A 16748-nucleotide genomic window follows, 5' to 3' on the forward strand; every position below is an offset into this window, starting at 1 on the left:
CGCTATAGAAATGATTAGTAGTAGTGTTAATAGTAGCTGGGGGGGGGGGGAATCCAGGAAAAAAAAGCCTCCACACAGTGCTGGAGTGTTTGGAGGTATCAAGAAGCCTTTGCAATCTTCAGAATTAAGGTAGGCATCAGAGGAGGTCAGCAAGGCCACAGGCACATTCTTCACATAGTCCTTTTGTCCTTTCAGCCTACTGCTACAGATATTAAAACAAGCTACCTGTCAATCATCATGGATCCAGATGAGATACCTCTGGATGAACAGTGCGAGCGGCTCCCTTATGACAGCAGTAAGTGGGAGTTCCCTCGTGACAGGCTTCGATTGGGTAAGTGTCATGTAAACGTCCCAACGTGTGGAATATCAGGCCAGGTTAGGGGGAGGAGAAGTGCCAGGGCTGTTAAAAGGGCTCCCACAGTTGCAACAGGTCTGATTTATCCATGCTGTGGGTGGCACCAGCCCTGAGTAGATGGCATTAGCTGTCTGAATGGGCAAGAACTTGCTAATACTGGATGAACCTGATATTCTGCATAGAGAGATGAAATCTCAGTCACTAGTTCTCTATGTGTCCTGTCTCTGTGTAGATACCATCATCATCCAGATACTTAATTTACAAGCCATGACCTGTTTTTATTGATTTTCCTGTAATCAGGACTTTGACAAATACTATAGCATAATTTATTCTAAGCGACACCGTTTTAAAACCACAAACTGCATAGAAACAAAAATACCAATTCCATTTATTAAAAACTTTGGAGGGTGCAAGACCAGTCGAGGAAAGCACAGCCAAAGGCCTGACAAGACCGAGCAAGCATCCCATGCTCCAACCTCCTCTGGCCCTCCTTCTGCATGTTTTAACTCTTATCTATCAGCCCTCTCAAGCTTATTCATGACTTTTGCCCCTAGGTAAGACCCTGGGTCATGGTGCGTTTGGGAAGGTGGTGGAAGCGTCTGCTTTTGGCATTGATAAATGTTCAACTTGTAAGACGGTTGCAGTAAAGATGCTCAAAGGTATGTTCTGCTTAAGATCGTCTGCAGGTATTTAAAGAGGGCGGTGATGAAACTCCGTTCTGTCTTCATTGTACTTCTGGGTTGACCATGGTGCAGAATATTAATGTGTGCTAGCTAGGATATGTAAGTTCCTGTAAGATAGCGACTTGAAACAGTTCTGGAGATGAGAAGTGATGGACCAATGAATGAGCATTGTCCTACTAAGAAGAAATGGACAGTGGCTGAGTTACCCAGTTCTAGGAGGGTAAATTTAGGCCAGTCCTGGTTTTCTAAATAACCCCATCCTGGTGCGCTGAGTAGAATAATGAACTTCTAATACCACACTACTTTGGGATATGTGTAAACCCAGGACTGGCCTAAAAGGCTCGCTGCTAGAACTGGGTAGCATGGTTCCATATGGCTCCAGAAAAAGGAGGACAGATTGTGACATCCGGGTTTTACTTCCATTGCACCAGATTTCAAGACAAAACAAGTCGAGCACTGAAACTTGCTGGGCACGATGAACCAATCTTGTTGCCTGGCACAAATTTCCCTTAGAAGGAACTCCCAAGTTGATGCAGCGTTTTACAAGATTGTGTTTTTGTGGAAAATTTGTTCCAGGCAACAAGATTGGTTCAGCGTGCCCAGCAAGTTTCGGTGCTTGACTCGTTTTGTCTTGAAATCTACTGGGCTTTTCTTTATATCCCCGAGGAAGGCCTTTTGGCCGAAACACGGGCCGTGTTGGGGTCCAGTGTATATCACAATCCGAAGGACTGGGGTCCAGTATATACAAAGGACTTGCAAAATGCCTGCCACATCTTACACTGCTATATATGTGTATGTGTAATTTAAATTTGTGGATATTTTAATACATTGATAGTCCTTACAGCGGTTTGAATAACAGGCCTCAAAAAATGTCAACTCCTGAAATTATTGACCATGCCCATGACCTGATTTTGGCAGATTGGCGAATATCAGCTAAAACAATTGCTGAGACACTACAGGTATCCAGGGAATGTGTTTGTGTGATCTACAAGCAGCTGGGTTTGCAGAAGCTGTCAGCCAAGCGGGTGCCCAAATGTTTGAATGCCGACGAGACACGACATTGAGTGGAATCTTCCAAGTTGATTTTGCAGCATTTTCAATGAGTTGGTGCCAACTTTTTGGACCGACTAGTTACTGCTGATGAAACATGGTTATAGCACTATGATCCTGAGCCAAAACAACAGCCCATGCAATGGCGGCACTCAGGTTCTCCAAGGCCAAGGAAATTCAGCAGGGAAGGTCATAGCCACAGTGTTTTGGGATCAAGAAGATGTTGTAATCACTAACTATTTTCCAAGGGGTCAAACCGTAACTTGCTATGCCAATTAAAGGAAAGAAAAAAGGAGAGGGGAAGCTGGAAAAGGAGTTCTCTTTTTGCAAGACAAAACACCTGCTCACAAGATTGGCAAAACGATGGATGTTTCAACGCAGTTGGGGTTTCATTGCCTAGACCAGGTAGGCAATTCCGGTCCTCGAGAGCCGGAGCCAGGTCAAGTTTTCAGGATATCCACAATAAATATGCATGAGATCGATTTGCATCTCAAGGAGGCAGTGCATGCAAATCCATCTCATACATATTCATTGTGGATATCCTGAAAACCTGGCTCCGGCTCTCGAGGACCGGAATTGCCTACCCCTGGCCTAGACCATCCACCCTACTCACTAGTTCATGCCCCGTCCGACTATTCTCTGTCTCCAAGCCTTAAAAAGAGTTTAAACAATGACAATTTTCATGTGATTCAGAGGTGATTGCAGGAGCAGAGCAGAATTTAAGTGACCAGACATCAGAGTATTTTTTAGAAGGGTTAGAGAAACTTCAGACTCAATGGGCCAAGTGTGTTGAATTTAAGGGGAATACGTGGAATAATTTGTAAGTTTCATGGCTGCACGACATTCCCTTCTCAGCTGAACTGAGACCTTTTTAGCACCCCCTCGTATGATACAAAATAATTAGGGCAACTATGACAGTTCCTTAAATGGCTAACTTATGGGTCCTTTTAGAAGGCGCACTGCGTGCTAACGCGTCCATTAAAGTGGAGCTCTTGGCTAAAGAGGTTGTCAAGGATTAGGAGGAGGAGGAGGATGTGAGATAATCACTAAGAGAGATGCAATACAGCTTAATCCACAGGACTTTCTTAACCAGAGACAAGGGGGGGGGGTAAAATGAAAATTATGGAAAGATGAACTGTGTTAAATGTAATAGATAAGCAGAGAAAATCTTGCCTTGCTATGAAACCAGAACAACAACAACAAAAGGCAAGAGAGGTGTCCTTTCAACTAACGGTATCTTTATTTTCTAGCTGCTTTGTCCCAACAAGGATCCAAGTTTCGGCAAGTATGTAAGTCTTCCTCGGGGGACACTGGGTACAACTGCCAGATTTTTAAAAATTTGCTGATTCTCGGTGTTTTCCTTGCAGCGACTCCAATTTGTCCAATTGCTGGCTATTTGTAACCCAGTTGTACCCAGGTTGCCTGAATCCCTACAGAGTGTTCAAGGCCCAGTTAAAAAAACCACCTCTTCGAGACTGCCTTCAACTCCTAACTCCTCTCCTTGGGTTCTACATCTTTAACCCTATATCTGTCTGTCCCATGCCCCATGTCTGTCTGTCCAAGTTAGATTATAAGCTCTTCTTAGCAGGGACCGTCTATTAAATGTCAAAATGTACAGCGCTGCATATGCCTTTCCGCGCTATATAAGTGATAAATAGTAGTAGTAGTAGTAGTAGTAGCATGCACTAACTGGCTAAAAATGAGCACTGGACTACTTACTATCTCCTAAATAGGAGGTGTTAAATGCCTCTGCACTGACTGCAACCTGAATATGTGGTAGGGGGAAGCCTGCGAGGCCAGCACAGGCAGCAGATGTGTGTTGCTGCTGCCACCGCCGATGAAGGTGTCGAGAGGGGAGGGGAAGAGTTCTGAGATGACGGGAGTTGTCAGAATGTGGAAAGTTGTACCCAGTGTCCCCTGAGGAAGACTTACATACTTGCCAAAACTTGGATCCTTGTTGGGACAAAGCAGCTAGAAAATAAAGATACCGTTAGTTGAAAGGACATCTCTCTTGCCTTTTTGTTGTTGTTGTATGTATTACAAATCAGGACCCAAATATTACGATCTGCAGCTCTCCAGACTCTTGAGCTGGTGGCATTGATAGATATTGAATGGATTATAGTATGTGGCTATTAAGAGATGAAGAGTCGCTGGAGAGAAGGGCGGGGGTGAGAGCAGCTAAATGTAAATTTATCCATGTGGTGGGTCTCCTAGTCAAATAAGTCATTTTGAAATTATGGATGGAAGCTAGCGAGCCACCCTTCTTTTAATTGATTCCAAACGATGCAGGAAATGTTCATGTCTGAACTGCAAAACTTATAAACACTGTAGTCAACCAGAGAGGCTGCTATATAAACACATATGGCACAGATTCTAGATCAGTGGTTCCCAACTCTGTCCTGGAGGACCCCCAAGCCAATCGGGTTTTCAGGCTAGCCCTAATGAATATACATGAGAGAGATTTGCATATAATGGATGTGACAGGCATGCAAACCTGCTCCTTGCATATTCATTAGGGCTAGCCTGAAAATCCGATTGGCCTGGTGGTCCTCCAGGAGAGGGTTGGGAACCACTGTCCTAGATCACCTACAACACTCCTTCAGTTGGAAATTAGGGAAGAGAGGAACAGCAGGTGGGGTTTTTGGAAGACTGAGAGTGGTTAGATAAGTGGTGTGCAAGGAGAGTGCATGGGGATGGGGATTAAAGGGTCAAACGGGGTTGATAGGAAGGTTATTAGGGGCATAATCAAAAAAATAAAAATGTCCAAAATAAAAAACCCCCACCCAAGTCTGCTCTTGGACGTCCTAATTGCTGGGGAGTCCAAGTGCGGATAATCGAAACTGTTTTCCTGAATGTCTAGCGAGACATTTCCTCCACTGTGCATCCAGAGCTCAAGAGGGTATGTCAAGAGCCGTGTTATGGGTGTGCTTGGACATCTTTCAGGGATAATCAAACCTTTCCCCAAATGTCCTGACAGAGCATAAGTATCTAAGTGCCAAAAAGATACCCAAACTGACCAGATGACTGCTGGAAGGATTACGTGTGGGAAATCCTAGTAGAGCATCACACAAGTGTCATAAGTAGCCTGATGTCTGGGCTAGTGAACCATAGAGAGGAGGAGCCATCCCTATAAGGCAGTCTAACCCCAGCATCTATGGTGTTAACTATGAGCCCATCAAAACCCACCAAAACCCTACTATACTGTCATATAGGTGCCACCTACAGCCATAAGGGCTATTGGGGTGGTAGACAGGTGGGTATAGTAGGTTTGGGGGGAGTTTTGGATGGCTCTCCATAAATTATAAGGGGGTTATACACCCTTTATGTGAAATTCACTGCTCTGTTGGCATGTCTGTGTGGCCAGTCCATTAGAATAGTGGCTCGTCCCACATCTAAATGGTGCTGATTAGGACATTTCTAACTTGGACGTTTTTGTTAGCGAAAATGGCAAATAAAATTAGACGCGCTGGCGGTCTTGACATTTGGATGTCCCTTTCAATAATGGAAGTTTCTGTGCTTCTGAATTTGGACATTTAATGGGAAAATAACAGGTGCACATCTTTGGAAAAGCTTCTTTCCTAGGAATTTGAATAAACGTTGGCCCATCGCATGCTGACGTATGACCCTCATTCATGCACAGCCTGTTAGAGCCTAATGCGTAGCTCGGTCTGTATTCACGGGGTTGGCAGGAGCCGCCAATTTATCTTGTCCGATTGCAGGAAAGGAAGACATAGGGCTCCTTTCACTAAGGTGCGCTAGCGTTTTTAGCGCACGCTAAACCACACGGTCCACTTCTAGAATAACGCCAGCTCAATGGCAGAGGGGAGCGTTGATTTGAACGCCGGAACACAAGATAAATAAAATCACCATCCACAATGGAACGAAGATAAGTTATTACTAGTTAACTTACTTCTAAGATATATGCACTAAAAAACGTATATAGAATATTTAAAAGCATAAAGAAAAATTTTATAAAAAAAAATAATACACACAGTCATTACGATGTTTGGGGATGAATGAAGAAATGACAGACCATTGAAGCGTTCTGCTTTCATTGGTCATACCTGACACCCCACATCGGGACTTTTCATTCCCTGGAAGTATTTTGTTTTGTGGCGTTAAGGTCTAGCCCATGGGGCAATTTACCTCACGCTATTCCACGCATTAAGGCCCTAACGCACCTTGGTAAAAGGAGCCCATAGAGAGAGCGCTTGGGAGAGGCTTGACTGCTTTCTCTGCATTCCTTCTTGCGAGCTCCAAAATAAACAGTATTTTTTTTTTTTTTTTTTTTTGTTCATTAGAAACCATTCCCGCACGTTATCGGTACAGCAGACACTCAGATAAAATATATTGCGTAATAAATTGTGTAACGCTTGCTTTGTCTTGTTTATCTCAAACAGAGTGCGCAACCACCAATGAATGCAAGGCGTTAATGTCAGAACTGAAAATCCTTATCCACATCGGTCACCATCTGAACGTGGTCAACTTGCTTGGAGCCTGCACCAAGACAGGAGGTGAGAGAGTCAAGGCAGGAGGCAAGGATCCAGTTCTCAGGGTGACCATCAATTCTTCCACTTTGTCACTGCATTAGCAATGTGACAACTTATTGGAACAGATATGGTCACAACCCGTCGCCAGCCTTGCTGCAAATCATGTCAGCCTCATCCTCTTTGTTTTCTGGGGAAATAACGTACAGTTACCAGGTGCCTTAGGGACAGCAGATGCAGGCAGATTTCTCTTTTAGGTGTGTTTGGCTCGAGCAGATGCTTGTTGCATAGGCTCCGTCCATTTATCTGTCTGACTGAACGCAGAATTTTGTGTGGGCTTGTATAAACAAGTCTGTGCATTGTGATAGTGGGAGGAGGAATGCAAAACAGAAGTCAAAGGGTCGACCTACCCCGAGAAAAGAAGTGGACAACCTGGGGAAGTTAATGCCATGGGCCCACAACAACAACAACAACAACAAAGAAAAGAGAAGCCACGCAGTGGTACAATCTTAAATGTTCAAATGGGTTGTCCAACGCCCAATGGAAGAGGAGAAGCAACATCATTGCAACAGCAAAAATCAGGATCCAACTTTTGTCGGCACGGAAAGATAACAAAGGCCATGACCACATTGAAAATCTCTGCTGGTAGGGACCCAACTCTTACTGGGAGAAAAATATAACTCGGAATGGGTAGAAAAGGACAAGGAGAGAGAAAGGATACAAGGAGGGGAATGGGGGAGATGGAAGGGAGAAGGGAAAAGGTGAAGAGGAAATGGGGAAAGAATGGGAGGGGGCTGAGAAGAGTAGGAAGAGAATGTGAAGATGGGGAAATAACTATGGATCTTGAATATACTGTAAGTTGACAAGCTACCAATGAAAAAGTAAACCCAAATCAATAAAGACCTGGATAAGAGCTATCTAAAAGGGGAATGTGGGAGAAGTTTCTCAAATCATTGACTAGGATGGAACCATGACTTACCCTTTCAAATAGTATTAAGGCTAGGGGACATTCCATTGAACTAACTAGTAGCACGCTTAAAACAAACTGGAAGTACTTTTTTCACTCAGTACATACTACAGCATGTGAAATTTGTTGCCAAAGGATGCGGTCAATGCACTTAACGTAGCTAGAATTAAAATGGCTTTTGAGAAGCTCCTGGATGGAAAGTCCGTAAACAGGTACTTGCCAGGTAGACTTGGGGGGAAAATATCACTTATTCCCTATAATTACTTAAGAGTACCTGATTATTATTCAATGTATTGTAATCAGGTGAATCTCCTCATGAAAAAGGCAGTCAATAAATCTAAATAAGTATAATGAGCAATAGGAAACAGAGCTATATTCTGGGATCTGCTGGGTATTCCTCAGGACCCAGACTGGACTGTTAAAGGCAGAATTCCGAGTTTCTTGGACCCTTAGGTCTGACCCCAGCACAGCATTTCTTAAATTCTTATGATTAATCAAGTCTACTCTTTATTCCAACTTAATCCAGATCTGATGGCCCAAAATATCTGGTCATTATGCTAGAAACACATGTGAACACTAATTTTGGTCAGGTTCGACAACAAAATAATCTACTAAGGTGGACGTAATAGTTTTTAAAAAAAATGTATTTATTAAATTTTGCAATATATGACAAGCAATTAAACACTTGTTTAAGCAAAGCAAAAAGAGAAAAAAAAAATTTCCAAATATAAATTTATAATACAGCAACATTTTTAATTTCTTCTTAGACCCCAAATAATTTTGTGGGGGGTTGTCCTAGGAGAAACAAGGGACTTAAATTAACATAAGCAAGAAAATTAAGTTCAATCTTATGACATTAACGGTAATAGCTCCTCTCTATAAATCTACCAACTATCTTAACTCTTAGAGATATTTTTTAAATCCAAAAAAGTCCTTAAATGGTCCGGAGCAAAAAAAGTATATTTCAAACCTTTGTTTCCTGCCTCATTGCAAGAAAAAGCTTCCTCCTTGCTTGGGTTTCCTTGTTGACATCAGGATATATCCAAACACGATGTCCCAAGAAGGGAGTTTGTGCCTTTCTAAAATACATTCTCATCACGGCATTGAGATCTTGTGTAAAAACTAACAGACACAAGAGAAGCTCCCACTTGCACTTCGTTTCTCCCCCGGTTAGAGGTTGCAAACTAAAAAAAACCACCAGGAACACCTTCTCTCACATCAAGCAGCTTTATGGGGTAAAGATCTAGAACAACTGCTCTCGCCTACCACTTACGAGGTATTCAGGAAGCGCCTCAAAACTCACCTGTTCCTGAAGACAGCTGACCCGTTCCTCTCTTTCCCCTCTATAACGGTTCTCTCGCCCTATCCCCCTCTTGTTTTCCCATCCCTTAAGTTCTCTCAACTTGTACTTCATTATTCTTTTGTAAACCGTATAGAACTTAACGGTACAGCGGTATATAAACTGTTATTATTATTATTATTAAAGTGGCCCTCTCATCAACTGTTGATAACGTTGTCTCCAGAAATATTACCAAGATCCATTGAAGCCCGCTGAATTTAACGTAACAGTTTTTGATTCAACAAGTGTCTACAATAAGGCCCAAATTCTGTAACCAGTGCCTAGTTCGGAGGCGCCCAACTAGATAGGCGCCTATCGAAATTGAAGAACAAGCTCAATGAAGCTTTTAATCAGCATTAATTGAAACCTAGGCGCCTATCAAGAAAGTGCGATTCTGTAACAAGGCGCCTCTAAAAATTTAGGCGGCCTTCAAAAAAACTAGGCGCTACGCATGTTAGGCGTGGGCGTGGCTTTGTGTTAGGCGCCTTGTTGCAGAATCGCTGCTCTTAAGCGTGCTTAAGCGCTCGCACGGACGCCTAAGTTTTAGTTGTGCCTAGAACTGGCCTATTTAATGGGCGCTTCCAAAATAGGTTCCGCTCAGCGCGATTCACTAAACAGCGCCCAATCGTGCTTGAATCGCGCTGAACAGTGCCTACATTGGCGCCTAACTTTTGGGCGCTTCTTATAGAATTTGCCCTTAAACGACTCATATCCAGTACTGTCCAAAGTCTTCCATTCAGCTTGGGATTCCTCGTCTTCATCCATTTTATTTTTATGGAACACAGTGAACTTTAGTTGGCAACAGTCTAGGTTGAAATTTTCCGTATCGCTACTCTTGACCTCATAAGATAAATTGGGTCGCATTAATAGCAATCTGATCTTTAAGTGGTTCCGAAGTCAAAGGCTGAATATTGCACTTAACTGCATACGCTTTAGCAGCCAACCTAGAAATGGATATTCAATATAACAGTTTTCTTAGAAAATATACACAAATAAACTTGAGCGTTCAATATTATGTGTATGAATGCTATTGTCAACCCCCTTTGTAAACTCCCATTGTTAATCGCTTTGCCAAATTATGTTACCCCTTTTTATCAAAATCTCCACTGGCTGCCATTGGACTCTAAAGTTTTGTTTAAGTTTTCATGCATTTGCTATAAAACAGTATTTGGCACGTTACCGAATTATCTTACTCCTCATTTTACTTTGAGTTATACTAACAAGAGTTCTCAAAGAATACACTTGTTTGCATATCCCTCAATAAAATGATGTCATTATAAAAGGTTCCTTGAGAGAACCTTTTCTTTCCAGGCGGCCAAATTTAATTTATGGCTGGCCAAAACTGTGTTAGAAGCTTCTTCTTATCTCGATTTTAGAAAACAGATAAATACTCAATTATATAACAAGCTGGGATTTTAATGTATCTTATTCTTATAACTTTTTACTTTATTTTAACATTGTTGTATTCTTCTTATATTGTATGTATTTCTTTTACATTGTATGCACTTAATTTGTTGAATCTCAAATGATCTGCATTGTTTGTATTATGCTTAACTGTTGTAAACCGCCTAGAACTCACGGGTATGGCAGTATATAAAAAGAAATTATTATTATTATTATAGCTCACGGACAATGGTCAGTTTTACCTCTTTTGTAGACCGCATAGAACCGAAAGGCTTTTTCGATATATAAATCAAAATTTATGTTGTGTTATGTAACATGGCCTGGTATTGAATATCCAGGAATTCAACCACCAGCTGGCATTAAAATGCTGAATATCAATCAGATCCTGTATTATGGGCTCCTTTTATCAAACTGCGCTAACGGGGTAAATACGCGCGATGTTTCATCATGCGTTAACCCCCGCGCTGGCCTAAAACTACAGCTACGACTGGCGGTTTAGCGCAGCTTGATAAAAGGAGCCCTATATTTCTGGTAATGCATCTTAGTTTAAGGTACCGTGGACTCCACAAGCTGCATTATTCCTGGATAAGTAATGCTAGCTTAGGGTTACCAGATTTTACTTTAGTAAAACCTGGACCCCCCTAGACCCGCCCCCAGGCCTGCCCAGTTCCACCCATCCCAACTCCATTACTCCAAAGACCCGCCCCTAATCCCTACCACCCCCCCCCCCCCCCCCCTAGCTGCCTCCTGTCTGACACATTTTGAGGAAGCAAAGTGCCGAGTTTTGAAAAGCCATCCGGACATGTCCTCAAAAAGGAGGACACCACTTTTGAACAGTTGATAAAATACGCACACCTCTGTCTCTGAGTTCAAGTTCGTTCCACGTCTTTCCGATGTCATATACTGGCACTGGAAAATAGATCCACTATAAGATGAAGTGTGGTGGGCAGCTTGCGTCCTATAAGGTTATTTCTGCAATGTCTTTGTCATTCACAGGTCCTTTGATGGTCATAGTAGAATACTGCAAGTTCGGAAACCTTTCAAATTATTTGAGGAGCAAGAGAGGCGATTTCATTGCCTGCAAGGTAAACAGCCGGAAACCTGGTGTGGGCCTCATGTGAACTGCTAACCTCATGGCACGTCCATTCGTGCAACCAGTTAGGAACTAGCTAGAAACAGATCCTGAGCATTCTCTCCTTCATTGAGAGTTTCAAGCTCCCTCCAATCCTTCCGCAAACACCTGAAAACTTGGCTCTTTTCAAAAATCTAACACCTCCCGCTCTTTGGTTCTTTAGCTTCCTAGCTCCTTTCCTATAACCCTTCATTGTAGCTCCTTTTCAACCTAACCCTGTAAACCGTGCCGAGCTCTATGCTTGTGGAGATGGCGCAGTATGCAAACCTAAGGTTTAGTTTAGTTTAGTAATTCTCCAGCTGCCTGTTCTGATATAAAGTCCAGGGGTACATCTCACCTGCAGACTTTCTCAGTTTGCAAAGCGAAAACGGCACCTTTAGGCCTGCGTGTCAAAGCAGCTCCTGATTGGAACCTGCTTCCTGCTTACGTGCCACTGACCAGGTCTGTCTCCTGATTTTCGGCAGCATTATCTTGGCAGTGGAGTTTGGCGTGCTGTGTTTGCAAATATGCACACTGGTGCATGCCCCAGAGCAGGTCTAAACACATTTGGGGACTTTCTGTGACGTTACTTTCTTTCCTAAAATTGGTATAACCTCTGCACATTTATGCCCTCCAAGCCCTATGAGTAGATCAGACCTGGGTTTTCAGAGCCTCGCTTGATCAGCAGAGAGATCCCTTGCACAGGCTATTGGTTCATGTCCAAACTTGTCCAACTGTGTTTATTTTTTCTCATCAAAATGTCATATTTGGGGACTTGCCCTGCTGTAGTGGGCTGAGTTTTTTGGCCCTGTTTTTTTCAGCAATATGTTTTCTTTCATGCATTCAGAATATATTTCCATCCAATAGTTTGTCTTCCTGGAGTGATGATAACATTTATTTTTGTGGCATCTCGTTTCAGTCGCAAGAAAACTCTGACCCAACAGAGAAAGTGCTGGATGACTCCAACAATGACCTAACTGAGCTTATAAAGCCACGGCTGCAGAGCGTAGCGAGCACGGGCAGCTCTGCCAGTTCGGGATTCATTGAGGACAAGAGCTACAGTGACTCAGAGGAGGAAGGAGAAGGTATGTCCCATCGCCTGCCAACATCTGCCCTCTTTATAAGGGCAGAAAAAGTTACTCAGACAGAAGTCATGTTTCAAACAGTAGAGACTGCCTAACTTAAACATAGGAACATGATGGCAGATAAAGGCCCAGTGGCCCATCCGCAGCATCCACTATCTCCTCCTCTCCCTATTGGCTAAAGCTCTTAACACTTGCATTGTGATGTCATAGAACTTTCCGATTATAAAAACATAGAAACATGATGGCAGATAAAGGCCAAATGGCCTATCCACAGCGTCCACTATCTCCTCCTCTCCCTATTGGCTAAGGCTCTTAACACTTGCATTGTGATGTCATAGAACTTTCTAATTATAGAAACATAGAAACACGATGGCAGATAAAGGCCAAATGGCCCATCCACAGCATCCACTATCTCCTCCTTTCCCTATTGGCTAAGACTCTTAACATTTGCATCTCTTCTTCCTATAGGCTAAGACTCTTAACACTTGCATTGTGATGTCATAGAACTTTCTGATTATAGAAACATGATGGCAGATAAAGGCCAAATGGCCCATCCAGTCTGCCCATCTGCAGTAACCATTATCTCTTCCTCTCCCTAAGAGATCCCACATGCTTGTCCAAAGCTTTCTTGAATTCAGTCTTTGTCTCCACCACTTCTTCCAGGAGTCAGTTCCCCACATCTACCACCATTTCTGTAAAAAAGTATTTCCTTAGATTACTCCAGAGCCTACCACCTCTTAACTTCATCCTATGCCCTCTCATTGCAAAGTTTCCTTTCAAATGAGACTCGACTCATGATTGAGATCTTTAAGTCTGTCCCCATACGCCTTATGACGAAGACCAAGCACTATTTTAGTAGCCTTCCTCTGCACCAATTCCATCCTTTTTACTTGCTAAATTTTGTGGAAAGGAGTTATCTATTGAATATGGTTATAGAAAAATCCATAGTGTAGAGCTGTTATTAGCCTGTTGCTTCTTTCTCTATAATATCACCAAAACCCGACCCTTCCTCTCTGAGCACACTACCAAAACCTTTCTCCATACCCTTACCACCTCTCACCTAGACTACTGCAACTTGCTTCTCACCGGTCTTCCGTGTAACCATCTCTCTCCCGTCTAATCTGTTCAAAATTCTGCCGCCCGAGTCGCTATGTTCACATTACCGCTCTCCTCAAGTCACTTCATTGGCTCCCTAACCATTTCCTCTTATTGACTTACAAGCGCATCCACTCTGCAGATCCTCAGTATCTCTCCTCTCTTATCTCTCCCTATACTCTTCCCCGAGAACTCCATTCATCGAGTAAGTCTCTCTTCTCTCTACCCTTCTCCTCTTCCGCCAGCTCCATACTATGGCCATTCTCTCTTGCTGCACCTTACAGTTGGACTAGACTGCTTGAGTCAGTACGTCAAGCTCTGGCAGTATTCAAATCTAGGCTTTTAGCTCCTAACTCCCACTCACTTGAAAAGCACCCCATGCCTGTTTTATCATTCTCTCTTTCTGAGAAACTCCCTAACCCCCTATTTGCCCTGTTGATCTGTCTGATTAGATTGTAAGCTCTACTGAGTAGGGACTGTCACTTGAATGTTTCATGTACAATGCTGCATATGTCTATCAGCACTACAGAAATGATAAATAGTAGTGCACATCTTTTTCCGTATTCGCTGTGATAGGGGATTAACAGACCCGCAAATATGTTATTTGCTGTTTTCTATTAAAAACCATCATGACTATGGTGAAAACCCACGAATAACATGGCCTGTTCCTGAAGGAGAGGCAAAACACGGAGAAGAAAATGCTGGGAATCGGCGATTTCTCTATGCAAGCTGATGTCATTTGGGGGGAGGAGCCAGCAAGCTAAAAGCTGCAAATAATCGAAACCGCGATTGCTGAAACCGCGAATACGGAGGGGGAAGTGTAGTGATAAAATGTTTTCCCAATTCCTGAGGTTAAAATGATCCTTAGGCACAACTGTTCAATGGAGAAGTTGCACTGAATTTCCCATCTACTGTTTTATGTGATACGAAACCAAAAGCACTATTTGGATATGGCATCCCAGGTAAAACCATAACAAAATTTTTAAAGCCTTGTGCATCGGTGGTTGCAGTGTTTGCCTATGGTCAGTGGTGTAGTGAGGCGGGGGAGGGGAGTCCACCCCAGGCACCCTCTTGATGGGGCACCAGCTCCCATCCCCCTCTCCACCCCTCCTTCCCTGTGTAAGCTGCTTTCCTTCCACCGGTCACGAGCAGCATCACCCAACCCGCTGCTGGCGTCAGGATCGGCTCTTCTTCTGACGTCACATCCTGGACCCGTGCCTAGGACGTGGGCGTCAGAGGAAGAGCCGACGCCAGCAGCGGGTTGGGGGTTGCTGCTCACACAGCGAACGTTAACGAGGTGTGGGGAAGGGACGCGCGCGCGCCAGGAGAGGGTGGGGGTGGAGAAGAAGAGGCGGGGGATGGACGCCTCTCACTCTCGCCACGCCACTGCTTGTGGTAGAAATCTTTGCTCTGTTGAAACAGGATCTTAGCTGTGAAGCGTAATTTAGAGAATGACACGGTGACAAAATTCATCACCATTCTCGTCCCCACGGATAACCACGGGAAACCATCTTCATGTCATTCTTTAAGGAGAGAGGGAAGAATGGCCACAACCACTGACCCTCAAGCTTTGCTTTGAAGAATGCTGGTGTAGAAGGACAGAGGTTGAAATAGACACTACAGAATGACAGTCTCTGGTATCCAGAGCAGATATTGTGATGTCATAATGCCTCATTCCATCAGTGCCTAAGAGCCAATCACATCAGTGATGTCACAATGGCTTCATTATCCTTGGCTCCCATAAGAATCAGAGTATGAATGGCCACAACCACTGACCCGTAAGCTTTGCTTTGAAGAATGCTGGTGCAGAAGGACCGAGATTGAAAAAGGGACGGGAACGGTGATGAATTTTGTCACCGTGTCATTCTCTAGCGTAATTGATTAATCGTGGCTTATATCATTGTCATCTACTCTAATGATTTCTTCTGTCTAGATGCTGAGGAACTGCGCAAGCGACCATTAACGATGGAAGATCTGATTTGCTACAGTTTCCAGGTGGCAAAGGGCATGGAGTTCCTGGCTTCCAGAAAGGTACCTGTCAGTATGATATTTAACATAGCAGGAACTTTGCTCCCCAGGTCTGAGGCACAGGGAACAGGAGGGCTGAACAAACAAACTTCTGCCCTGCCCCAGAGGTCCCCAGTTGCAGATGCCCTATGGAACAAAAAGTCTATCAATCAACAGCCCCAGGTAGCCCACTCCTATGGAGCCATGCACCGGACACCTCTTGAATCTCTGTATCACATGCACGACCCCTTTAAGGCTGTGAGGACTGCCTCCTCCGCATCCCTAGCTGAACTACGATCTGACAGACCCTATGTCTGAATCAAACCGAGGTCTCGGCCTAGTGTTGCCACCAGGCTGCAAAACAAGTGGTTTGAGCATTTTTTTTGTTGTTGTTGGAAGCAGTACATTTTGGTCCCTCGGGGTCCAGTATAGCGAAGTTACTTACCTGTAGCAGGTATTATCCGAGAACGGCAGGCAGCTATTCTCACACGTCACACGTCACACGTGGGAGCCCAGTACGGACAGTGCAAAACTGTACTGTCCCTTTTAAAATGAAAAAAATAAAAATCTCAAACTGCCCGTACAGCAGAGGTGCGAGTGCCTTCCCGCCCGCTGCCGGCTCGCAGGACCATCAGTTCAGTTAAAAAAGCTAACTAGGGGAGGTGGAGGGGTTGTGAGACTATCCGCCTGCTGTTCTCAGATAACACCTGGCACTCGTACCAGTAAGTAACTTCGCTTTATCCGAGGACAAGCAGGCAGCATATTTTCACAGGTGGAACTCCTTAGCTGCCAGGCTCATGCCTCCGGAGAAGAGGGTTATTGATAATTACCACGGGCCTGGTGAAAACAACAGGGTTGGAGGGAAGTTGGCGTCTAAGTGAAAAATAAATTCTGTGGAACTGTTTGGCCGAACCGACTGTCCCTTCTGGAATGAGTGTCCAGGCAATAGTGGGATGTGAATGTACGAATTGAGGACCAAGTGGCTGCTTTATAGATGTTCTCAATGGGAGTGGAGCGTAGATGAGCTCATGAAGTCGCCATTGTTCAAACTTTATGTGCGGTAACGCAGCCTTTGAGCATCAGCTTAGGCCGAGCACAGCAAAAGGAGACACAGTCCGCCAACCGTGTGGCGATGGTTTCCTTGGCGACAGGAGCTCCTTGGATT

At 43.9% G+C, this 16748-nt stretch overlaps 1 protein-coding gene across 2 annotated transcripts in view; it reads left to right on the top strand.

The window, feature by feature from the left end:
• LOC117360676 (vascular endothelial growth factor receptor kdr-like) overlaps positions 1 to 16748 on the top strand; it is a 333742-nt gene that overhangs the window by 252791 nt on the left and 64203 nt on the right. For both annotated transcript variants that reach the window (XM_033944848.1, XM_033944847.1), the window contains exons 17-22: positions 196 to 331; positions 910 to 1014; positions 6489 to 6602; positions 11282 to 11370; positions 12316 to 12481; positions 15510 to 15607. In XM_033944848.1, the coding sequence (XP_033800739.1) occupies positions 196 to 331; positions 910 to 1014; positions 6489 to 6602; positions 11282 to 11370; positions 12316 to 12481; positions 15510 to 15607 (708 nt within the window). The remainder of the gene's footprint in view (positions 1 to 195; positions 332 to 909; positions 1015 to 6488; positions 6603 to 11281; positions 11371 to 12315; positions 12482 to 15509; positions 15608 to 16748) is intronic.

This window comes from Geotrypetes seraphini, chromosome 5, assembly GCF_902459505.1.
Source record: "Geotrypetes seraphini chromosome 5, aGeoSer1.1, whole genome shotgun sequence".
NCBI classification, from domain to species: domain Eukaryota; kingdom Metazoa; phylum Chordata; class Amphibia; order Gymnophiona; family Dermophiidae; genus Geotrypetes; species Geotrypetes seraphini.